Below are 26370 nucleotides of genomic sequence, written 5' to 3'. Positions count from 1 at the left end.
TGACTGAAAATTAACTATTAGCATGGAAATTTTATTCATACAAAACTAGCTTTAAAAAAAGGTTGAAAGTTTCCAAATATCTCATAAGCATGTCACAGTAATTCTCTACATTCTTAACCTTATTAAAGTTTCACTATAATTTTAAAATTGTTTTAAAGGTACCAAATTAGGATTTTCTTTTTTCTTTCACTTAAACTTTTTCAGAGATTGTGCTTGGTAGTACGTAATTCTCACATAAGGAAAAAAGATGTAACTTTATAATAGAAGCATGAAACAGAATGAAGATATACTTAGAAGGATCTTGACAGCTAAAATGCTTAACAAGAAAAAAATATTGAATTTTGGAGGAACAGCTACTAATTAGGAATAATAATCATGTCCTGGTTAGAAAACTTCTGAGTATTTTTTTAAAGCCAATGAGTGGTATATGTTTTTATATACTTGCTTTCTCAATAAACTGCATTTCAAAATTCTGTCCACAATGTATATTTAGATATTTTAGACAAAAATACATGGGTATATTTTATTCATTTTGCGAGAGAAAAAACAGCTATATCACGTAATGTGGTTTGAGCATGTTCTGCCTCCTTCCCCTCCCCCCACCCCGTAGGCAGATGCTTAGTAGGACTAGTAATTCGGGTTCCTGCTTTAAACTCTAAAAAGAAGTCAAACATGAACCCCTGTCATTCACAAGCAAGCAAAGGAGCACATGTATATTACTAATTCTTCCAGCCTGTGTTTTCGTATCATTTTAATTTGATTTACAAATTCAAAAAATTAAATGATTGTACTTTGTGGTGGGCAGGGGTAAATGAGGTATGACGATTATCAGATTATTTTAAAGACTTTTAATATACTGTAAAGCGTTAATCAGAAAAAAGTTGCTTTTGAATATTCATCCAAGTTACTTTGTGAATATTAAAATCTACTAAATGCATGTTGGTTATGCAAATTGGCCAGTAATATTTATTAAGCTAATATTTGGTAAGGGTTTTCTTTAGTCACATGATTAAGCAATAGCTACACATGCATTACTAACATTCAGTAACTGACCTCATGGTAAATCAGACATTTTGATGTTCATGTGCTCATTACTATAAAAAAAGTACCTGGTCCATATTATTCTGGGAAGTTTAATTGCACCTTTCTTTTTGAAAGGAAGTATGACAAAGCAGGATAAAAACTAATACTTTAGAACTTTTCCTGACTTTATCATAATTTCCAGGCTTTCAGGTTTAGTTTAAAAAAGGAAAGCATTTAACTGTAAACATATGTTGCTAAATGCAATCTAAAAGTATAAAAAATAATGGAATTTGTACTCTCTCAAATCTCAGCATTTCTACCTTTAGCAAGGAAGTAAATTAATAGCTATTTATTATATTTCATCACTGAAGGTCATTACAATTAATCCTAAATAATCTCTTGTATTTGGGTAAATGAATCTGGGGTAATTCTTAGGATGTGTCCAGGTTGCTTCTATAACTAATCTTTAAGCTCTACAGACTAATTTCAAACACCCATTTTTTGAAGCTCCCAGAGGATAAATACAGTTCTTAAACAAATTTGTGAGTTAGAACTGATCTTTAGTAGCGTTTAGATCCAGGACTTGCTAGCACTCCCAATCTTAAAATCTTCAGTAATAGAGTTCTACTCTGGCTATTGGTAGTGAATATTCAGTATTATTCTCTTAACCTGAATGCAGAACAGGGTGTAATATTTGAATAAAGCATTAAAAAAACATTTATTTAATAACCATAGTGTAATTAGCTAGATATTTTACTAACCAGTTCTTATGTTTTACTTATATTTTGTGTTCATAATTTTTCCTCCCCATACTATAATGCAAGGTCCCTGAAGGCTGAGATTTTTGTAAATTCCATTCATTGCTGAATCTCAAGTATCTAGGACAATACCCAGTACATAGCAGATGCTCAAGAAATATCCCTCAAAAAAAAGAATAAAAGAATGAATGAATTTAATAATAATTATAATTATTATTGTTAATAATAACAATAATAAAGAGGATAAATTTCATGAATGAAACATGACTATAATTTTTAATGTGGTAAATCATAGGTCAAACAGTATAATGAAATGAAGAATAATTACAAAGAAAGGAAAAATTGATGGTTTTGTTTTGAACTTTCAAAAACATCACTGAAAAAGTATGGAATCTGAAGATTTAAATGCATAAGTAATAGTTACTTGAAGATTTGTGTCAACATTCCCAAACCATGATAGTTTACAATGTTAGTGTGAAATGGATTTATTTAGAATGTTCAAATTTCTGTACAGTAAAAAGTAGATGTATCTCATAATGGCAGGAAATAGAAGTGCATCTAAATTTAGTTAGGCACTTATATATACATATATATGTAGTGGAACTATAAAAAACATTGATTTCCTTTATAAGGCAATAGAATCATCCATCACTATACAATTATATCATATATCGTATAATCATTTTATTTAAAATGTAGACCAATTTAGAATACTAATTTTGGTACCATTTTAAATTGGCAGTGTGTGAAACAGATTTTTAAATTGTCAAAATGCATCTTTTAACAGTTTCAAAATACTCAACATTTTTGCATACATAACTGTTTTATGAGGAAATTGCCAATGCTGGAAAAAGGCTTAGGATTATATATAGCAACAATTCAATATTAAATATATAATATATCTAATTCAATATTAAACTATAACTTTCTTTTAAAATATTTTAAGTATGCTACACAATTATGTAAGTATTATCTTTAATAGCACAGTATTAAATGCATGTTACAAGACATACAACCCAAATTTAGGAATAAACTGTACATTCAAAAAACCCATTCTTCATTAGAAATAAAACCATGTATACAAGATGTAGTTTATCACAATTAGATTACCCTGTCAATTAACTTGCTAGAGATATATTATAAATTTGATGTTTAAAATATAAATACATCTAAAATATAATTTTATTAATATTTTAATAAAAAACATTTTCAAATATAACAAAAATAAAATGAAATGATTTACACATATAAGCATGCTTCTATAAATCATAACTCTATGTCCTCTTGGAATTATGATAATGGAAAATGACATGTGTTACACATGTAAATTGGCAAATTTATATAATAGTACAATTAAATTATATAACTAAATTTGGATTTTATTATGTATCATATTAAAAATTATATTTTTGAAGGCTTTCTTATTTCAACAATCTGCAAGGTACTAAGCATAATTCATGTAAAGCGATTTATAAATGCATCATAGAAAGTATCTTAAATAAAAACTCAAAAAATTGAATTTGAATTTCATTTTGATTAAAATTTTAGTTTTACAGATTTTTTTTTAATTATGCTATATTGCTTTGTAATTATTGTCTAACTCATCACAGACGTAAAGAACAGAATATTTTGCTAGAGATATGAGTGGATGTCCCAAAATGCATACAGCTATACAAGTACATGTTAAAGATAACTACGTATCCATAGAAGTAGCTTTTAGATATTTATATTTGGCATGTTATTTTATATAAGACATATATTCTGTTCCATTGATTTTAGCATTTCAAATGAAACATTTGAATAAAAGCTTAAATAACAAAATAATCTTAATTGAATAATTTTGTGGCATAATGATATATAATGAAGAAAAATGCAATAAACATATTTAACATGAAAACATGCAAAAGAAAAAATATACAAAAAACATCAAAATAAAATATAAATACAACTAATGCAGCAATTCTATATGAGTCACATTTAGATATTCTATAAATTTTAGCATATGTATTTTAATTTGTATGTTGTATTTCTTCTTTCATTTAATATTACATGAAACTTACAGGAAAGTGTCAATAAATGAGGACTCTTGAAAACTAATTAAAATATGAGGGGGTGAAGTAAAACAAAGCCACTGCTTTGATACATGTTACAGTTAGGAAGCATACTGTAGTTGGGAAAATAAATATTTTGCATTTTAAACGTTATAAATTCCAGTATTCTAAAATCTGTACAGCTTAGCATTTAATAGTATAATCTGGTGGATGTGGGTGTACTATGAATATTCAATTTATAGAAGAGATAAGTAAACAAATAGAAAGTAGCCTTTAAATTGTAGGAAAAATATAAATAATCTACCTTTGATTAGTCATTACCTAATATAAAATTGTCTGACTAGGAAAATAAATGGACAAATCCTGAAAAAATTAGTTTCTAATTTAGTTTTAAAGAGCAGGTATATATTGGTCTTATAAAGTTTTGATTTTAAATTAAAATGCTTCATTTATTTTGAAACTAAATAAGACTATGATCTTAAAACATCTCATTAAATAAATATAAGATATTCTTAATTATAAGATACATCTCTAAGAAAGAAACCATTCAGCTATTAAAATATGATATGACAATGCAAAAATGCTGCCCCCTAAATCCAGATTTCTGATACAGAGAAATGGGAAAGAAGTTGATCTCACTAATCCAAGTAACAGATTTTCTATGATCATGAATTAATTAAATAAATTAGGTACACATTAATTTAAAAATAGAACTGAGAGTTTAAATAAATATTGTCTTTCTGAATTCACTGACATACTGATATATATTTACATTTATATTATATATTTATATCTAAATTTTTAAGCATTAAAAAGGGACACCAATATTAACTTTTGCAAGTGGACTTGTTATTGTTTATCAGATGCAAGTGATCTTAAATGAATAAATATTTGCAATCTAAGTTGAAACTGATGATAGCAAGATTTAGTGATACATTTACTAAATCCACACTTACTATGAGTAAATAAATGATTATAAAACAAATATTCAACAAAATATGTGCTAATGCCAAGTTGTTTATATACAAGATAAAAACTCCATATTCTGAATTGTTTGCAATTTTGATAAACCCACATGCCAAACCAGCATAAATGTCTTTACCTAAATGAAACATAGAAAATACCAAGTTTTAGAAAGCATACAGAGAGTACTCTGTTGGTCTACCACAACAAAACTACGTTGTGTGCGTGTGTGTATATATGCACACAGACATATATATGGTAATATGGTAATGTGGTATATATGGTAAATACATATACTTGTCATATAACATTTTATGTATGTTATATATGTTATATAGTATAAATCCATGAATGTTACACTAAATATCCTCACAGTTTGTCACAGAATGTGAGAGAAGAGACATCTAATTTCTTAGTACTAAAAATACAGTAAGCTCATGCGAGGGAAAATTTAAGTAGAGGGCTGTATGGGTCTTGAAGATTTTCTCTCTCTAAGAGCCATTTCTTGCTTCACCTAGTTGATTAAAGTGAAGTTGCAAAATGAAGCGTCAGCATCTTATCACTCCTTTTCATACATTTTTGGAAGTCTCAACAATGTGTAGTGGTAGGTCCAAGGTGTCTTTTTTTTATTTTAATGTGCCCAGTCACAAACACACACACCACTCACAAGAATATTCAAAAATGCAAACTGAAGCCTTTTTTGTGTAATTAAGCATGATGTTAATCCATAAAGTCACAATACTGACAATAAAACTTGAACACCTAGCTTTGAAGTAAGATTCACAACATCCTTGTCATATTTCATAAGAATAAAAGGATAGAATGTCCCTTCACACTTTCCTAAAACCACCTCCTAGAATCCTGCATTTTGAGACCTCTTTCTTGTAGCAGCTCTTACCTCTTAGCAGAACTAGAAGGACACATTCTGGGTTTCCCCCAAACAAAATGTAACTTAACACACACTTGTTTAATTTCCTTCCACACAAAATCTTGTGGAATAGCTGCCAGTTCTCATGGAATATTTAAAGGCATTGTTAGCAAAAAGGGATACCACATATCTTTTATTCCAAAGTGTAACATAAGGAACTCCTTCACTTTCAGAACACTGCTGCCTCTAATAACTGATATGTATTAATGACATTTTGAAAGTAGAAATCATGTCTTATACATGTATATCTCTCACTTCCCCTTGAATGTTTCATACATATATGAGGGAAGAATGAATGTGGATAAATGTACTTCTCTCTTATTTTTCAAAAACATAAACATTTCATTTTATGTTTAATTAATAGTTATTGAGTGTTAAATGTATTTTAAGGATATAAATAAGAAAGAAATTGGACCTGTTCAGATGTATTTAAACAATATAAAAACATAATTATAACTGCAATTAATATTGCATGTGCTAGAACATAAGTAATGAAAAGAGGAAGGGACATCTAAGAACACATAAATCACTCTTTCATTTGTCTTTTCTCAAATGAGGGTAGTGTTTCCCTTTTCTTCCATTCTCCAGAACCTTTCTCCCTCCAAAAAAATATTTTATAATGATGATATTTGGTATTGTGAAGGAGAAGGGAAAGAAGTAAGGGAAAGGAACTGGTGGAGTTACCCTTTATACATATCATGGTTGAAAGAAAAAATAAAAGAAGGCTTTATCCTGACCTAGCTCATCATGTCCCTGAGTCCTGCTTACTTTGACTATCTCAGTGTTTCCATGTTTATCCTCTATTTCCTTCTATAATGGCCTTCTAGATTGGGGAGGGCAGGGGGGTTGTCATTTTCTTACTAATTATAAGTGTTCCTCTTTTTTTTAATACCTAGAGTATAAAGTATACCTAATGCTGGTTTCATATATGTGATATGATTTAAAGGGAACCAAGGAGCTATTTCTCTCTGTGTATCCAGATGCTACTTAAAAAAAACGATGCTCTTTAGGATTAGGCATTGCTCTCTCATAGTTGTTCTCTTATCAGACAAATGCTTTTTTGGTTGAGAGAACACACATAGCAGAGTGATTGCTCAACTATTTAGTTTGAATTAGTTTATTGTAAAGTTTTCTTCTCCTCAAAAGAAATAATAGGGGCAGTTTGAGAAATATATGTTTTGACGAGGAGTGTGAAGGTTGCAGTAAGATCACTGAACACTACTTGTTGAGGCACTTATCATAGGTTGATATCTGATCCCATGTGGTTGTTATATGGTTTGAAATAACTAGGTTCATTATTAACAGGTGGGTGTAATGGAGGTGTGGGCAGATAGGAAAGTGCTGACATTCTGGAAGAAAGACTATTATGGTATTTATTGTGGAAAGGTTGCTGAGCAACTGGTGAATATCTGCATAAATATGCTGAAGTAGAGCAGCCTAATAAGAAACTCAAGCCAAAGGAAGTCTTATTTTCCTGCATCAACACTCTGTAAAACACTTTTTATCCTGTAGCAGCTAATTAATTAGTTGCAGGAGTGATTTTCTTGGGGAAAAAAATACAAATCTTGGCTTAAAAAAGTAGCATGTTGAAGGAAAGTTTTTTCAAAACCTTTAGAAATGGTAAGAACCTTGAGTCTACCATTAAAGGTTACTATTAACTGGATAGGCAAATATACATTATATATTGGGGTATTATATATAATTATATGTTGGGGTATTTAAAATATGTATTCCCACATTGAAAGGTAAATCTTCATATTTCTTCATGTAATTATTCTGTCTAGTAACCTTTCTTACAAAGACTACATTTTATTTCAAGACTCTAAGTAAAAAGACTGTCTTGCAATACCATCAATAAAACAAAGGTATGAAGCCTATACAAGCCTAATAATGAGTAAGAGTATTCTATTTGATTAAGATCACATACAGTTTAATTGACTGACTTTTGGATGAAAAATATTAAAGAAAAGGAAGTTTTCTTAATCATTAAAGTGGTTTAAAATACCTAAAAGTTTTACATCTACCCAGATGAGTTTTGTATATTCCAATTACAGGCAATAATAATGATTATCAAATCATTTTTCTTACATATACTTTTAACTTTTATAAGGATGGTGGAGACTTAGCTTTTCACCTGTGGAATGGTATCTAATCTCCCCAAATTTCTGAACACAGGTGATTAAAACACCATAAATATATTGGTCATTCTAATGGTTACTTTAAATGACTAGATAACAGACTATTTAAATAAACATGTTATAAAGAGGACTCAACATTTACTGAACATTTACTGTGTTATAGACACAGTCCTAAGTACCTATGAGCTTAGGATATTAAAGCTCAGAGTAGTTTCAAAACATACACTAACTCACTTTGCTAGTAAATTAAAAAGCTAGAACTGGACCCAAATTGTATAATCCCAAAACCACAGTCTTAACTCCTGAAAATCAGTACACCTCTACTTAGCCTCCCCAATACAAAATAGTGTGTAAACACTTGTGTCTCAATCAACATATAAGTTATTTATTTATGTTTTGTCTTCCTTGTATTTCTTCCCCCTCCTTCCCCAACACATGTCTGACTTTTACCAGGTCTCTCTTGCAACTCCCTTGCCTCAGGGAAGGATGGTTCTGCAGGACTAAAGGAGAAATTTGCTCTAAGATCTCTCCATAGCTTTTGTTTCCTAACAGTCTAGAATTCTTGAGGGGATTATCAAGTGACAGGAGAGAATCAATGACTTGGGTAGAGGTTGGGGGCCAAGGAGAGGCACTGAAGATTACATACACAACCTCCCTACTGCATCTCAGGAAGTGGAAGAGTCCAGGAATCTGGACTCTCATCTTTGGCTAAGATTTTCTACTCAGGCTTGTCATGGGAAGCCCAGGATCACCTGATTTCATGGGAAATTCGGGCTTGGACAGTGATGACAGGGTGCCACTGTCCAAGCACTGCAAATGCCCCCTGGATTCTTCTGCAACTCAAGGGAAGAAGAAGGTGCCAATGTTTTTTCTACCCTCACACACAATGACCTGGATAGAATTCTCCTGTCAGGGACAATAAGGTCTCTCAACTTTATCTGAATTTAAGAGAACAAAGTGACATTTCTTGCTCATGCAAGTCTGTGGATTAAATTTCATACCTGTTTCACTTGCAAATATAGCAAAAGTTTATACACACCCCAACAGCCTGTCTTGTTTTTTAATAATTCAGTTTCAGCTTAACATGATGCCTCTGTGTTCTTACTATTTCCTCCTTTAACTATTATAGTTTTTCCTCTCATAACAGTTATAAGTAATCTAATTTCACTTATCTTTGAAAATTATTTGCTGCTCAATAGTTACAAGACTTGTATTACTAAGCCTTCTTACCATGTTACAAAATTGGATCACTTTTTTTTTTCCTTGCTGCATGAACAAAAGCTTCTGTAAATTTCTGGTTCCTAACTTTTACCTACAAGGACTTCTCTAATCTTCAGAAAATTTCATAGGAGGAATAGTTTTTCTTAGCTTCACATAAATTTTATTATTTATGGAGAGTAGATACTTTACTATGAGAACTTTTGCCCTAAAGACCCAGGAATCACTTAGTCCTAAGCAACTATTCCCCCTGATTCCAAGTTCTAATAATCATAGCTTCTAACAATTACGGATCACTTACTTCATGCAAGTTCTATGACAAACATTTTCCATTTAGCCTTCAAAAATCATATGCAGAAGATACAATTAAAATTAACATAGTCCAGGATAAATAATTTGATTAAGGGCATTCATTCATGTATTCACTCAAGTGTTTGTTGTCTCAAGTCATTCATTCATTCAGGTATTCATCTAACAAGAATATATGAGTGCCCACTTTATGTCCGTCAGGCACTGAATAATTCAGAGGTGAGTAGTACAGACAGTACATTTCTGTCTGATTACATTCAAAGATTACATTCAAAGATTACATTCAAGTGGAAGAGATGAAGAATGGACAGATTAATATAGTAGCTAGTAGTAAAACACAAAGTGACATTTGAGCTAAAACCTTAATAAAATGAAAGAGTGGGAAATAAAAATAAAAGACTTGATACATCTGGCACTTTTATTCAGACTGTCAGATTCCATAGCTTGTATTCTTAACCTTGGTGACATACTGCTTCTTATTCAGTCAGAACTTGGGAATTTCACTTTATTTCTCTATAACTATGTTCCACGGTCTCTCGTGCTCTATATTTCTATGAAGTAATATGTATCTTCCTTTGAGACAATATTACATTTTGAGAGTAAAATTTATATATTTGAATTCACATTTAAGGAATAAAAATTAAAATAATAGCAATAGGGTCACTAACTTTTATTCAATGAACATCTATATTAAACTGCTAGCTAGCCATTGTTCAATGGTAGGATACAATGATGAGTGAGAGAGATAATGTAAACATAAAAGTCTGTCATACAAAGTGAACTAAGTCAGAAAGAGAAAAACAAATACCGTATGCTAACACATATATATGGAATCTTAAAAAAAAAAATGGTTCTGATGAACCTAGGGGCAGGACAGGAGTAAATACGCAGATGTAGAGAATGGACTTGAGGACACGGGGAAGGGGAAAGGGGAAGCTGGGACGAAGTGAGAGAGTGGCATGGACATATATACACTACCAAATGTAAAATAGCTAGCTAGTGGGAAGCAGCTGCATAGCACAGGGAGATCAGCTCCGTGCTTTGTGACCACCTAGAGGATGGGATAGGGTGGGTGGGAGGGAGATGCAAGAGGGAGGAGATATGGGGATATATGTGTATGTATAGTTGATTCACTTTGCTATAGAGCAGAAACTAGCATAACATTGTGAAGCAAATATACTCCAATAAAGATGTTAAAAAAAAAAAAAGAAACAACAAGTACCGTATGCTAACCCATATATATGGAATCTGAAAAAAAAAATAGGTCTGATGAACCTAAGGGCAGGGCAGGAATAAAGACGCAGATGCAGACATAGCAAATGGACTTGAGGACAGGGGGAGGGGGAAGGGTAAGCTGGGACGAAGTGAGAGTGGCACTGACATATATATACTACCAAATGTAAAATAGATAGCTAGTGGGAAGTAGCCACATAGCACGGGGAGATCAGCTAGGTGCTTTGTGACCACCTAGAGGGGTGGGATAGGGAGGGTGGGAGGGAGACACAAGAGGGAGGGGATATGGGGATATATGCATAGGTACAGCTGATTCACTTTGTTATACAGGAGCAACTAACACAAGAATGTAAAGCAATTATACTCCAATAAAGATGTTTAAAAAGAAATAAATTTTAATTAAAATAAAAGTAAAAAAAACAATAGACAAACAAGAAAAAACAATAAAATATGACACCACTATGTTGGTGTGTTAGATTAAATGTGGCCACACATTCTTTGCAACTCTTTCCATCAAGAGGTACAAACTATTTCCCCATGCCCTTGGATCTAAGTAGTCCTCCTGCCTTACTATGACCAACAGAGTAAATCAGAAGTGCTATTGTGTAAATTCTTGTGTCTCAGTTCCAACAGTCCTTACAGCTTCCACCTTGGCTGTCTTGGAATATTTCCCTGAGACTACCATACAAGGAACTATGTCTAGCCTACTAGAAAATGAGAGGCACATGAAGGAGAACTGAAGTGCTCCAGTTGAGAATATTGAGGCACTTCAATAAGTGAGGTCATAGTGGACCTTGCAGTCCAGTAAACCCTGCAGCTTAATGCAGCTATACATGTAAGCTCAGAAACATCCTGCAAACCAAGAGAATTGTGAGAAATAGTAAAGTACTGTTGTTTTAAGCCTCTAAGACTTGGGGTGGCTTTTACAAGCTATGGTTAATTGACATAATATAGGAAATGCAGAATTTTATAGGAATACATAATAGAAGCACTAATTTGATCTTGGGGATGACTTAATAAAGAGAAGCTTTCTGGAGGAAATATTTTATATTGAAAGCAGAAACATGAATAGGAATTTCCAAGGTGAAGACAAAGGAAAGAGATGGTCCAGACAGAGTGTGCTCTATGAACAAAGGTCATGAGACAAGATAGATCTTGTTAGCTTCTAGGAATTAATGGTCATTAGTATGGGTAAAACAGACTGCAAGCAGAAAACTAGAATTTAAGATGAAAATATAGGTAGAGGGCATATTGTAAGAATATGGTACAGCAGATATGGTACAAGGCATGAGATGATATTTGAACTTTGTATGAATCCAACAGAAACAGTCCCTTGATTCTACTCACTCTAATCAGCACCATATTTCTCTCATCCCTTCTCAGAACCAAATGTGTTTCTTGTAAGAAAGTATTATGATAGTATAGATTCTCTTTCCACTGATGGAAAACATAAAAAGCATTCTTAAGATTAAAAAAGTAAACTTCTAGTAATTCCAAAATGTGGTAACCGTGGGGTCATCTCTAAAACAAAATTTAAAATTATAAAATATTTGCATTTTTAACCCACAAGTCTTATATGTCTGTGTTCATTTCCCTTTGTTGTCATTTTTCTATTTTCCAGTGCGTCACCTATGAGGACCTACTTCATCCAGTTTTTCAGAATAGTAGGTGGAATTCTCTGTTGAAGTAAAAATATATTTCACAACAAGGTCAAACGAAGTCTTTCATTAGAGGATGAAATTTGTGTTACAGAATTTCAGTCACTAGCTACAAGGCTGCATAGAATTGGGGCAGATGTTGGGGGTTCTCAGTGCCCCCAGTCATGTCATACAGTCACCTACAGAGTCTATCTGCAAAAAGTCAGCTAGAATGTATCTTTATGTGTAATTACATTCAAAATATGCTCTCAAAAATTGTATTTTCCTTTCAGAAAGATGATTTCTGCCATAAAATGTTACTGAATCTGTGCAGTTTCTGGCTTTCCTGGTAGAGAGAATACTTTTATATTCAGACGAATAATTTCTAAAGTTCATTTCAGATGAAATTTCACATGGTGTGCCTTGAAACAAATTAGAATTAAAAAATAGTATGCCAGTCAGTCAGTAACATAAACTGAGGTTTGCAATATAGAAAAGAGAGAATGAGATACTTAAACTATTATTTTGTGATCCTAAAATAGTACATACAAGTTATATACAGTACATTTTCTTGAGTTGGCCTAGTGAAGTGACCTATAGCAATTAAAGATTATTTATAATGTGACTACATCTATACTTCTGCTTTTTGCAAAATATGATTATTTACAATCATTTTTAACACCACTTACAGATTAGAAAGAACACTGTTTTGCAATTAGTTCTTGGTTCGATACTGGCTATGCTGAAACTAGGAATAAAATTGTGGGTGATTTGCCTTAATTTCCTCATTTATCATGAAAAAGTTTGGACTGAATTAGTAGTTCCTAAATCTGTCACCGTGAAATGCTCCTTTCATTACATTTCCCTAAGAAACTATTTTTTGGAAAACTTCTGTCTTACATATAAACTAAATCACTTTCACAGTAAGAAATGGATGCTCATTTTAAAAAAACAATCATGTCACCTGGTAATCAGCACTTCTAATCACCATGAGGCAACCAATATATCACTGTGTTAGTTATAGTGCTAAGCAAAGAAAACTGATATTTTAGTTGGGGTGATACACTGTAATGGGTAAATTTTAAGTAAGCTTTTTGAAATAATGAAAATAATGGACCATTACTATTCTTCCAGGGAATCTCAAAAAGGAATCACTGGACTATGCAAGATGTTTAAGGTCCTTTCCAGCTCTACAAACCTATGAGTACAGAAAACTGAATTTAAATAATACACTTATTTTAATATGTTGTTCACCTGCCATCCTCTCTCTCTCTCTCTCTCTGTTTCTCTCTGTCTCTGTCTTTCTCTCCCCCCACTCCTCTCCCTTACCTCCTTCTTCCTTCCCTTCCTCTCTTTGCTCTTTCTGTTTTTCTTTCTTTCTTTCCTCCTACAACTGTACTAGACAGTTAATACATTCCAGGCCTGCCTCTGGTTGCTAAAATGATCAAAGGAAGGGAAGAGATACCAAGAAAGTACATATGGTGATTTCAGCAGTGTTAGCACTATGAAGGCACAAATATAGGAGGCAGAGTGCCTAGGTTGTTGAGGGTAGCCTAAATCACACTGACTTATCCTCTCTAAAATGGAGATTTTTGTGCTGACTCCTGAATGGTACCAAAAAAAAAAAAAAAACCTGTCACAGGAAGACTTGAGGGAACACTTTTCCACTCAGAGAAAATGGCAAATACAAAGAACCTAAGACAGAAAAGAAGATGGTATGTCTAAGAGGGCAGTGAGAAAATGTTAAGTAGTAGGAAATGAGGGACTTGTGTGCCATTTTAAGAAGTTTGGGTTTTATTTTCTGATTTATTCTAAGTAAGTAATATAAGGGAAGAGCTGATTTAAATTTAAACAAATCAATTTGCTATTAATGTGCATGTGTGTGCATGCTCATGTATGTGTATACGTGTGCATGTGTACCGGGAGTTGATTATGGTAGTAGTTTGCTGCTATGACAAGTAATATGTGACAAAGTGGCATGTGGAAGAAAATGAGGTAGGTTTCCTGGCTTTTTTCCCACTAGAGCATTCCAAAGATGAAAAAGTCTGAAAATAGCTACTACAGAGCTTCTGCACCAGACTTCATATTTGCAAAGGTTGAAAATGTAAATACATCAGACCAGAGAGTCCATATTAAGAGCCAAGAGCAGATCCATGCAGAATGAGGAACTGCCTGGGATGATACAGGAAGTATAATGAGTACTGAGGTTCAAAATATATCCAAATGGCTAATTGAAACTAATGTTCCAAATAAATAACAAAGTGATGGGAATGCTAAAAGCTGAGTAGCACAGTCCCTGAAAGAAACAGATGCTGTGAGCAGCAGGGAGACACCAGCGTAACTGGAACAAATGTGACTGTGAATAATGCTCTTTCATGACCCTTACAGCCTATCATATATGCTGGGAAAGTGTATCCAAGATATTTAGAAAAATTTCATCTTTGAAGTTTTAAGGAACGAGAAGGATGCCAAGGCTAAATAGGACATAAAAAGAAAATGAGATTATGGCATTCTACAGAATGACATGAGATGTGGTAATTCTTGAATTAAGAAAATGGGCTAATATATTTAACAAAAAGAATGCATTTCTTTGTTGGTTCATTTAACAAATATTTATTGAGTGTTACCATGTGCTAGGCATTATTATGCTGAGGATATAAAGGGAAAAATCACACCCCATCTTCCTTTCAAGGAACTTACATTTTTAAAGGGGAAGAGATACAATAAAGCAATAAATTAACAAAGAAAGGAAATGTCCAATAGTGAACTGAAGAAAATTTTTAAAGTGGCATAACAGAGAGTGTCTGGTACCTGGTCAATGAAAGCCTCTTTGAGATGAGGATATTTATATTATGCCCTAAAGGACAGGAAGAAGTCAACTACATGAAGGCTGGGGGATAAGAATTCCAGAAAGCCAGTGTTGCTGAGTCACAGGCAGGGAGGAGACGCATAGGTATGAGTTTGGTGATACAGGCAAGGGGTGAACATGTAGAGCCAAACAGTCAGCTGTATCAGTGAAGTTTTTAAATAAATGTGCTAGGAAGCCATGGTGAGGTTTTGAGTTTGACATCGTTTGTATTTTTTTTAAATCACCCTAGTTTGGTATAGATAATAGATTACAGAGAGGCAATAGAGTCAGAGGACAGACCAAAGAGAAGGCTAGTGCAGATATAAAGGATAGAGATAATATTTTTGATGACTGGGGACAATGGGTTGACTCAACAGGCAAACCAATAATCATGGGATAATTAAAATTTAAATGAATTTTAAATTAGATAGTATTTACCTAATTTATTATAAATATCAAGTATAAATGTGTGATTGTGCTGGTTGAAACGATCAATTTAAAAGCACAGTCCACATATGTGAAGTAATGTCCTATATTTTCATCTGATAAGTCCAACTCAATGAGTATGTATACTTCCAGCTACTAGCAGAAACAGAGTTGTAAAGGATAGCTGGATGCAAAAGGCAACTGAAAACTGGAAAAGACCACAAGCATATACTTCATTATTATTACTCCAATGAAGAAAATAAATAAATACAATAAAGAAAAAAATACAATACTATTTTGTCAATCTTTTTCATGAAAAATAATCATATAGGAAATTAGTTAAATTAGCATGTAAGTCCCCATTATGTCTAAAATGGCCAGGTACTGTGATAGATGCTTTAAAAAATACCATGGGCTATAATTATCACAATAATATTATATGTTAGAAATTATTATTTTTGTTTTATAAATGATAAAATTGAGATTTCAAGAGCTAAGAATTTCATGGGCTTGACTGTAATTCCAATAAATGCTCTTTGTTCTATAATACTACACTGACGCCCTACATCTTCATGTCCATCCCTTCTTCACATTATACTACTGATAAGTGTAGAACCAATACACCTATGCATATAAACCATATTTATTTATAAATTAGAAAACTTAATAAAAACAACTCACAGCATTCCCAAATGGGGAATAATAGTAGCCTTGCCAATCAAAAATAATAGAATTAGATATCACCAGTGGTAACAATGTCTTTTATTTTTATATTTGGAAAAAATACATGTGTAAAAGTCTGGAAATATATAAAATATAACTGGCTTAAAATATTCTACAAAAAATTAATAAATAAAAAATTTTTACCTGCACTTATTGTATAAAAGATACCTATATTTATAATTTCCAGGGCACTATTCTCTGTCTGAAGGTTAATAAGACATGTATTTTCCATTAAAGGAGATATAAAATTTCTAAAAATTAGCTAGAATCAAGGGAAGGTGGGAAAGGAGACAGATCATATCTGAATCTCTATATAAGAAAAAATATGGAGATAACTGCATTTAAGAGATGTAGGCAACTGATGGGATGGGGCAGCTGAGGTTGAGAGAAAAGTGTATGCAAGGATGAAGAAGTATGAAAAAATTAAGAAACTGACAGCTAGTTCAGTTTTGGTGCAAATAATATGAGAGGAGTTGGTAAAGGAGAAATCTATAAAGGGTAGCATGAAAAATATTAAGCAGTTTGAAGCAGTCATTTGTTACTCCTTGGCCACCCAGAAACCATAGTTCTAGTAAGAGAAATTTGTTTGAAGGATTTTAACTTGTCACATCTTTTAGCTTTTATCTCTGATTTCTAATTCTAAGTCTCATTTGGAGGTGTGATGAATATTTAATTATAATTTGCATTAAGAAATTTTAAGTAACTGAGGAGTTTAAGTATTTAAATTCTAAGTAATTAAGGTACCTTAAATAAATAACCAAAGTAGCCCATATAACCATGACTTAGTCTAATTCATATAACATTTTATGAAATCATGGGAATGGAAGCAGAAATAGTCAAATGAAAAGGAGAAGCCTTGTTTGTCATTTTCACATCCTTATCATTTCTAATACTGAAATTCTATTCAGATAATTTGAGCTGCAAAATGTAATTGTTCCATAAATTTTTTTATATCTGATTTGAAGGGTATATTTGCAGCTGTTCTTACTAATCTCAGAAAGATATAATTAAAAATAACATTTTGTCTCTTTGTGAGACAGGACAGTTTAGGTTGCACTTCCACCTTATGAGGTTCAGGATCTAATTTGAAGTCCATGAGGAGAAAGAAGATTTTGAAGGTGTGCACTGATTCAGTGGTTCTGGGAGAGATATATGTATGCATAGACAAGGAAATACCAACCTTTACCTCAAATTTACTAGGAAGCATACATGTATAGCAAACCACTTAATGGGAGACACACTGAGAATGATTAAGTAGTTTTTTGATATGATTGTCACTTAGATATTTTCAACAGGGTTTTGAGAAGAAAAGCTAGATGGGTTTGTTTCAAGTGGATGGGTGAAAAATATCACATAGTTTTAGACAGAGGATGGACAGTCATGAAGGAATCTGTGTAACTGTGTACACATACTCTATATCTTAGCAGCCTTAAAAAAATTAGATGAACTTTGGGATAGAGATGAACTCTTGACTCAAAAAGATAAATGTATTCTGTTAAATTTTAAGCATCAATGGAACCATATTTCTGGATACTGAAAGAAGTCAATCAAGACAGTGATGATAGTGTAATACATAACAGTGGTGGTTTCTGATGGAAGCCATACAGCACTTTGTTCCTCTTGTATAGTGGCACTGTACCAGGTTAGAGCATATGCTGCGATGTCAGACAGATCTGGCTATGAATCCCTACCCCAACAGCTAAGAAAACTTCATGAAATTGATTATTAATTAGGAATCTTATAACTCCTAATTTGTAAAATGGAGAAAAAAAAACCAGTACAGCATATGTTGCGAGAATGTAATGAAATATATGGAATAAAATGTTTGACATACTGCTCAGCAGAGAAGCAATGTCCAGTGGTAATGATGAAAAGAAAAATTTGATAGAACTTATTTAAAGGTAGTGATGGAAAGGCACAAAATTCTTTTATTCTATTCTAAGATAGATTCTAGCTCTTCAATAAACGTTACACATTTAAAACATTTTTATTAACTAAAAACTCAATTTCTAAATTATTTATCCTGGAACATCTGTTTCACCCACATTTTAAAGCAATTAGTCATTTCACTCAATCAAAGTTGTAATGTGCATTAATGATTTATGATTACTGATGAATACCTGTTTTCGTCATGCAACTGTCTCTATGAGATACAGTATGAATTTTTGTTGTATGAATATCTGAATAATAGCTAATAATCTTGTGGCAGGTAGTTATTGGCTAGGGAATTTACAGTCTGCAGAATAATTATATCAGAACTCCAAAATATAAAAATGGCAATTTAATGGTCAAAGGGATATCATATCTGCACTTTTCTTTGATTTTATATTAGTTGACATTATCAGAGGCTAAAATACTAATTAACTGAAGATGCTTTACAAGTTTAATTGTTTGACGCCTATACGGAACCGCTTCTACCATTTTGGTTGTCAGAAAATGGTAGAACTAATAATACAGGAGATAAAATGTATTTCCCAAATCTTGTACTCCTTCTTTCTAAAACTTCTTGTATAATGTCATTTCTTGAAAATTTGTACAGAAGTACTTAACTAAATATTATACTATTCACACACAAAAAAGTTTAAGTGAAATACATAGTGAATTGTATTAGAAAGGACATGAGTTTTGGGATAAAGAGACTCAGATACAAATTTTGTCTCTGTTCCACTTTATTTAGGACTTCTTTCCTAATTGTCTCACCTACTGCTTTTATTTTGGGAGATACCCACATTGGTGAACATCAGACTATGTGCATTTATCTTTTCTTCCATTCTTATAAATGATTTTATAAATTAAAATCATTAAAAATTTAAAATTTTTTAGAATGTTGAAATGTGTGACTCTTTCCAAATTGAAAAATAACCTTGAGTTAGCTATCATTCCTTGAGAATAATTTAAATAAAGAAGCATTTTTAACGACATTTATTCAGTAAATATTTATCCCCCTCTTCCTTCTATCCTGGGAGAAATATCCTTCTTCTTATCAAAGAAAAACAAACAAAGAAGCAAACAAAAAATCTACGCATTTGTTCTCTGGATCACATCCAATGACACATCTAGAACTTTGGTCTTTGGTTACATTCTTTGCTCCCTTGCATTATTAATTTCTTATTCTATATGGTCATTTACATAATTATAGAAAAATACTCTCAATCTCCAATGTTAAAAAACAGAAAATAAAGTAAAACCTTATCCTGACACTTCTAACCACCTTCACGTTTCTCTGTTCCTTCTTAGCTGGATTTCTTGAAAGCACTGTCTACAAAATCTGTTTTTATATCTTCACTTCATATTTATACCTCAAACAAGTTCATTTAGGGTTCTACTCAAATTTTACCAGAGAAATTACCTCTATGTTACCAATTCTATTCTATTTACTGCGCACCTACTATATGTCAAGAACTTGTCTAGGGATTCAGCATATAGCAGTGCAGAAAATAGGCAAATATCCCTATCTTTAAGAAGCTTATATTCAGATGATGAAAGCACTATAAAGAAAAATAATACAAGGCAGGAGGCAGGGATCTGAAAGCCAGGAAAAGAGATGTAATTTAAAATAGGGTGGTACAGAAGACCCCACAGAGAAAATGAGATTTAAGTGAAAATGTGAAATATATCAAAGATTGAGCCACACAAATTACTAAGGGAAGAACCTTCCAGACAGAGAGAACAGCAAATGCAAAGGCCCTAAGACAGGTGCACTTACGACACTTGAAGAACCAGCAAGAATGCTGCTGTGACAAAAGAAAGAGTGGGGAAGGAAGGGGTGAGGTCAGCCAAGGTAAAAAGGCTAAGTCATATAAGTAAATTAGACACAATTTTACAGCAGTTGAGATTGAATCATTACAGGGCCTTAGCTGAGCAAATTTTCAAAATACTATTTTGGCTGCTTTATTTCAAATAGACTACAGAAGGCCAAGGATGGAAGCAGGGAGACCTTTTAGGTAGAAGTTGCAATGACTGAGGCACGAGGAGATGGTAGCTAGAAATTGGGTGGTTGCAGTGGAGGTGGAAGGAAGTAGTTACAAACATTATGGATATTTTGAAGTTAGAGCTGATCATGACTGGCTGACATGAAACGTGAGAAAAAAAATGAGTCAATGATGATTTCAAAGATTTATTCTGATGACTGGAAAAGAAGAATTGTCATTTGCTTAATGACAGAAAGACTGGAAGAAGCAGACTTTTCAAGAAAATATCCATTCAGTTATGGAGATGTTAAGTTTGAGAAGCATATTAGAAATCCAAGTGGAGATGTTGTACGGCATTTGCACATGCGAAGCTGGAATTCAGGGAAGAAGATCTGCGCTGGAGATATAACTCTGGTAGTCATCAGCATAGAGTATTTAGAGCCACAGGATTGAATGAGATAATCAAAGAACTTCAGGCAAAAGCCTGAATGCGGATCAGAAGTCTGAGGGGAAACCAGTACGTGAGACTGAGGTTTCAGCAGTGAGTTGGGGGGGTAGGAAAAGAGTAGCATTCTAGAGGCAGAATGTGTTTCAATGAGGAGGGGAGAATTAATTGGGCCAAATTCTGTTAATAAGTTAAATAATACAAAAATTGAGAAATAGTGACCTCTGTTCATTATAGGGATAGACAGTGATTGGAAGTGGTCCAGGAGAGAATGAGATGAGAAGAATAGAATAGAATGAATATCCAAATATTCTTCTAAGAATTTAATGTAAAGAAGAGCAGAAAAGCTTTTAGAGCATGTCATGCTTGACCACTCCATTTTTCATGGAACATTCTGTTGTCTGGACTTCTACGAAACCACTGTCTTCTAGTTTTCCATCTACTTTACAGATACTTGGTAGATTCTTTTCAATATCTTGTTGGTTCCTGCTCCTCTACATAAAATTTAAATAGTGAGTTTCGCAGGGCTCAGTTCTGGGTTGTCACTTCTCTGACTTTGCACTTTTGTGTCTTTGGGGAAACTCAACGAATCCCATGGTTTTAAATGCTCTCTTTATGGTATGAATCCCAAATGAAACTTAGAACTCCTTATGAACTCCATATATAGATACTCATCTTCCTTCTTTACATACCTATATATGATCTTTTCTGTGATGACACAAATATACACAAAATATATTTGATGAACTAAAATATAAAAGGACTCAAAGAGTGTTTTTTCTTTCTTTTCACTATAAAATTTTTTCTCCTTAGAGTCTTTTATGTCTTACCAAGGAAATTTTAGAAGTCATTCATAATTTCTTCTCTTCCCTCGTATCAACATCCAATTAATCAGTAAGTCCTGTCCATGTCAACTCAAATTTATATCAAATCTGCCTTCATTTTTACCTCCTTATCCTAATTCAGGCAGTTGTTTTCTCTCACCAAGCCGTTTTCCCACTTTCATTTTTGCCCCTATTTTTCCATACATATGTGAAAAAAAACTCAAAGTTAAATCATACTGCCAACTCTCTCTTGCTTAAAATTCTTCTATATATTTTATCATTGCCTGAGGACATGATTCTACAACATTACTTCAGGTCACTTAATTCTTTTTTTTTTTTCTACCAGTGAGTAACATTTTATTGTAATCATTTCTGCGGTGGGAAGAGAATTTTCCACATTGGAAAACCCTTTCATAACTGTTATCTCAGTTGGTCCACCCAGATGAGTGGTGCAGAAGTTCATGGTACCTGTTTTTTGTTTCTTTTTTTTTTTTTTTAACATTTTTATTGGAGTATAATTGCTTTACAATGGTGTGTTAGTTTCTGCTTTACAACAAAGTGAATCAGTTATACATATACATATGTCCCCATATCTCCTCCCTCTTGTGTCTGCCTCCCTCCCACCCTCCCTATCCCACCCCTCTAGGTGGTCACAAAGCACCGAGCTGATCTCCCTGTGCTATACGGCTGCTTCCCACTAGCTATCTATTTTACGTTTGGTAGTGTATATATGTAAGCTGTGACAAAGTGAGACAGTGGCATGGACATATATACACTTAATTCTTAATTCTGCTATGCTTCAGCACATGGGTATTTTTTAGATCCTTCAAACATGTTAAGCTTTTTCTTCCACAGGGCCTTTGTTTATTCTGACTGGCCTGTTCTCCTCAGTCCCACTGCTCTGGGACTGCCCCACTCCACTCTTCTCATACTAAGCTTCTTGCTTTTTCATTACTTCATCAGGGAGCCCCCTCCATTTTTTTCATTTATAACAGACGTTTGCACTTACAATTGCTTTCTTTATTTATTCTTTTTTTTTGGTCTGTTTAACATATATATAATTTTATTTAACTGTTTCCTCAACTATATTATAACAGTCATGAAGGCAAGGATTTTGCACCTCTCTTTCATCATCCTGTCCCCTAGCCAAGTACATAGAACATCCTCAATAAATGTTTGTTGAATAAATGAATGAATGGATGGATAAATGACTGCCATGGGCAGGTCACAGTTGAGACTCTGTGTGAGTGAATTTAACATGTCTCTTAAGGAACTTACTGAGAGAGGAACCTACAAATAACATGAGACAAAATATCTCAAGTGGCCCATTTAAGTATATTCTACTGGGAAGAAATTTATAATATTAATACTACGAGCTGACTTTTAAAATTCTTAGTATGTGAGAAAATGTGTTAATTTCCTTGTATACAATTTCATCCAAAAGGACAACTCTTTTGAGATACACTGTATTAACATCTCTATTTTACAGTTGAAGAGACTAAGTTTATGAGGGTCCTAGAGCAGCTAAAAGGTAAAAACAGGATTTGAACCTAGACCTCCTTTTTCTAGAGTTTGCAGTTAGAACCATTTATCATAAAAAAATTCACCACTCACAAACTATATTTAAATTCTTTCATATTTTTTTCTGATACATGTATTATTTTTTTCACTTGTGTTAAACTATAGTTTTCTTAACTGTCTCTGTAAAAACAAAAAAAAATGCTCACTCATGGAGAAACAAATGTGGAATCAGAGCTATGAACCTTCTTTAATGAGGCAATCAGCTTTAATTGAAAAGAAAATTGAAATAATCACTTGGATCTAAATGTCTATATTACTCAACTATTGTATTGAATTTAACTTGGCTGTGTTGATGAGAAAGCTGGAGGTCAGAACTTACAGAGTTAAAGGAAGACTCAATTACCTCATTAATCAAGTTGGGCTCAAGGTCTGAAAAAAAGATTTAATTTGACTAGGTTATACCTTTTATCACATGCTACACATCCTTCTCATGTTTCCTGACATTTATTATAAAGAGATATGGATTTTCCTGTCAACTTGTCTTACTAAGGAACATGTCATTATTCCTCTGACATCTACCACAATTGACTTCAATCTTTACATAGACTTCCAGTTTGTAAAAAATGTCTAAATAATTACATGAGGTTATAAACCATAGTAAGTGTGAGAGATAGTGGGAATTCAGAACGTACTCATATTTAATAACATAATATAGAAATTAACTTGTGTTGAAGTTACCAATTTTTTTAATGTTTCACACCTTATAAAATCAGAGTAGCATATGGTATTCTAGCAAACACTTTCCTTGTTAGTATTTTTTCCTGCAGTATTTTTATTAAGTGTTTTTGTCAGTTACCTAACCTAAAACACGGATAATATTAATGTTATACAGAAATGGAAAAAAAAAACTACTGTAATAATTATAATATCAGTAATAGTTTATGGTTTAATAAAAACCAAAATAGGCTCTGAAAAAATAGAATATAGAACAGAGGTTTTGAGGTAAGAGGAGGAAAGAACAAATTCAGGAATCTGAATTATTTAGTGAGATATTTTTAGAAGAGAAAATGAAGAAAAAGCATATTTTTGGAACAAATGGAAAAACCAAGATTTAACTCCAGACATTCTGATTCCAGAAATACTATTTACTACTATGCTATAGAAACCAGTGTTCCTATTATCTTCAAATTACATCATACAAGAAACTGTATATTTCAACAATGTATCAATCAAATCTTTGTGTGTGTGTGTGTGTGTGTGTGTGTGTGTGTGTGTGTACAGACTTGACAACATATCTCTATCACTTCTTTGAAAGACACTGGCCTCCGAAGATATGAAACATTTATTTTCCTACTGATATATTTAAGCTATCCCCACTCTATTCCCCTGTAAAAGCAGTAAAGACTAGTGACAGAAATACACTGTAACAATATAATTTATTTTGAAAGGGATATCACTTTTTTTTTTGGTTTTGTTGACATCATCTTGATTAAAGAGGCCCTCAGGTACAGGTATTTTTGTAAAGTTTTCTATTAAATTAAAATAATAGAACTTGTACGACTTTAAAATGTGTTAGTCTCTAAGTACCAACAAAACACTAAAGAATGAAATTCTCTTGTAGGGTACGAAACAAATTGGTCCCATTCAGATTCAGGTTGATTTTGGCCTACAGCCTTACTTATCATTTAATTAAATGGGAATGCATTATGCAGAGCTATTAAGTAAGTCCTGTAGCAAAAGAAGCAAAGAAATGTAGCATGAAAATACATCATAAATTATATAGAAAGAATTCTCACAGGAAGATAAGGGTATCACGGGGTCATCTATATACAAAGGTATACTAAGAAGCATTCAACATCCAAAGAGAAAACATGAGAGAAAACAGAAGAGTTACTGAACAATGTTAATATACAGGAAGACTTAAAATATTGGGTCTTTTATTTGCAAAATAACATTGTCATAAAAAAGGACCTTGACCTCACTTCCTTTACCTCTAATCAGTAGTTTTGGAAAGATCATTCCATTTCAGAATATTTAGCACTAGATCTAGTTAGTGTCTTTTTTTCCAAGGTAACTTAATAGCTGTGGAATCAATATTATAACTCAATGGAGAAAGTTAAAAATTAAAATCTGTGTACTAAGAAAGAACTTTAATTATTTTGGCAATTCTTATGCAGAATTTTAGGAAAAGGAAGTAAATGAATCAGAGGCCACATTTTTAATTTGCTTATTAAAGTATTTATTCATGGTTGGCAATATTTAGTGAATAATTTCTTAAAGATTTAAGTAATTTAATTAAAAAAATGTCAAACACATTTTGATAACGTTAGATAAATTTGGTGCCGTGCTTAAACTTCCATGGATGAGTAATTTAACTTGCATCCAGTGACTGTCTATCTATCAATCAACAGAGATTGAGAGAAAGAGATGGCAAAATAAACCCCTCAGCAAGTACTACTGAATCACTGTGAACCAGGAAAAAAAAGGACATCAGTTTCCTCAGTCTGGTCTTCAATTGCCATGTCACACAGTCAACAAATAACTATGGCTACATAACCATGGTTTAGATGCCCTGGGACTTATTAAAAATAAACGTATAAATGAATACAATCATGTCAGGACAGACATATGCTATATACTGACATATTCATAAAACATGGACTATGTAACTTAAATTAAGACCATATAGAAATCAAGTTCATTTGATTAATTCTTTTTTAGAGTCAGAGCTGCAAAACAGCCCTGAATAAATGAGAACATTTATTCTCATAACCATATACACAAATTTTGTAAAAAAAAATCTAAAATATAAACATGCCCTCAAATGTTCTGTCATCTGCAAATAATTCACTGAGTTATAATTTAAAAGAGAAATGAAATCATTCAAGATTTTTTAAAACTTAGCCAAAAAAGAGAATGATGATTATATAATCCATCTCCTTCAGTTTCTTTATGAGCAAATTAAGACTCAAAGATATTCAGCAAATTTTCTACAGTTAACATACATTATACACTGTATAATATACCATTATACAGTGACATAACTGGGATTCCAATACATAACTTTAGATCTTCAGCTTAATATCAGTGCCTCTCCAAATTTCTCTTATTGAAAACAAAGAAATTTTATGTGCATAGCCTTCTATTTACCTCAGATCCATCCTAGACTCCAGAAATTCCCAACTACTGGCTGATTTTGTATTATCTATTCCTTGTTGGCTTTTCATGTTTAGTTTATGAGCTACACAAATCATAGGAGTTCAACTGCGGTGTGAGAAATAGATTATTGGGAGAGAAAATTTTTACAACTAAAAGAAGATGCAAATCATATGTAAAAATAGTATACTGTAGAAAAATTAATAAACAGAAACTTCAATTAAAGGGGTTGTGGGAATTCCCCAGTGGTTAGGACTC

The 26370-nt window shown here is 32.6% G+C and overlaps 1 protein-coding gene across 1 annotated transcript in view; it reads right to left on the bottom strand.

The window, feature by feature from the left end:
* The window catches only part of LOC137210719 (CUB and sushi domain-containing protein 3), a 705705-nt gene extending 684088 nt beyond the window's left edge, over positions 1 to 21617 (bottom strand). The window contains exon 1 of the mRNA XM_067712783.1: positions 21596 to 21617. Coding sequence (XP_067568884.1) covers positions 21596 to 21617 — 22 coding nt within the window. The remainder of the gene's footprint in view (positions 1 to 21595) is intronic.
* Between the last annotated feature and the right edge of the window lie 4753 nt (positions 21618 to 26370).

This window comes from Pseudorca crassidens, chromosome 17 (genome assembly GCF_039906515.1).
Source record: "Pseudorca crassidens isolate mPseCra1 chromosome 17, mPseCra1.hap1, whole genome shotgun sequence".
In the NCBI taxonomy this organism is placed as follows: Eukaryota; Metazoa; Chordata; class Mammalia; order Artiodactyla; family Delphinidae; genus Pseudorca; species Pseudorca crassidens.
This window is presented reverse-complemented; position numbering and strand designations above follow the sequence as displayed.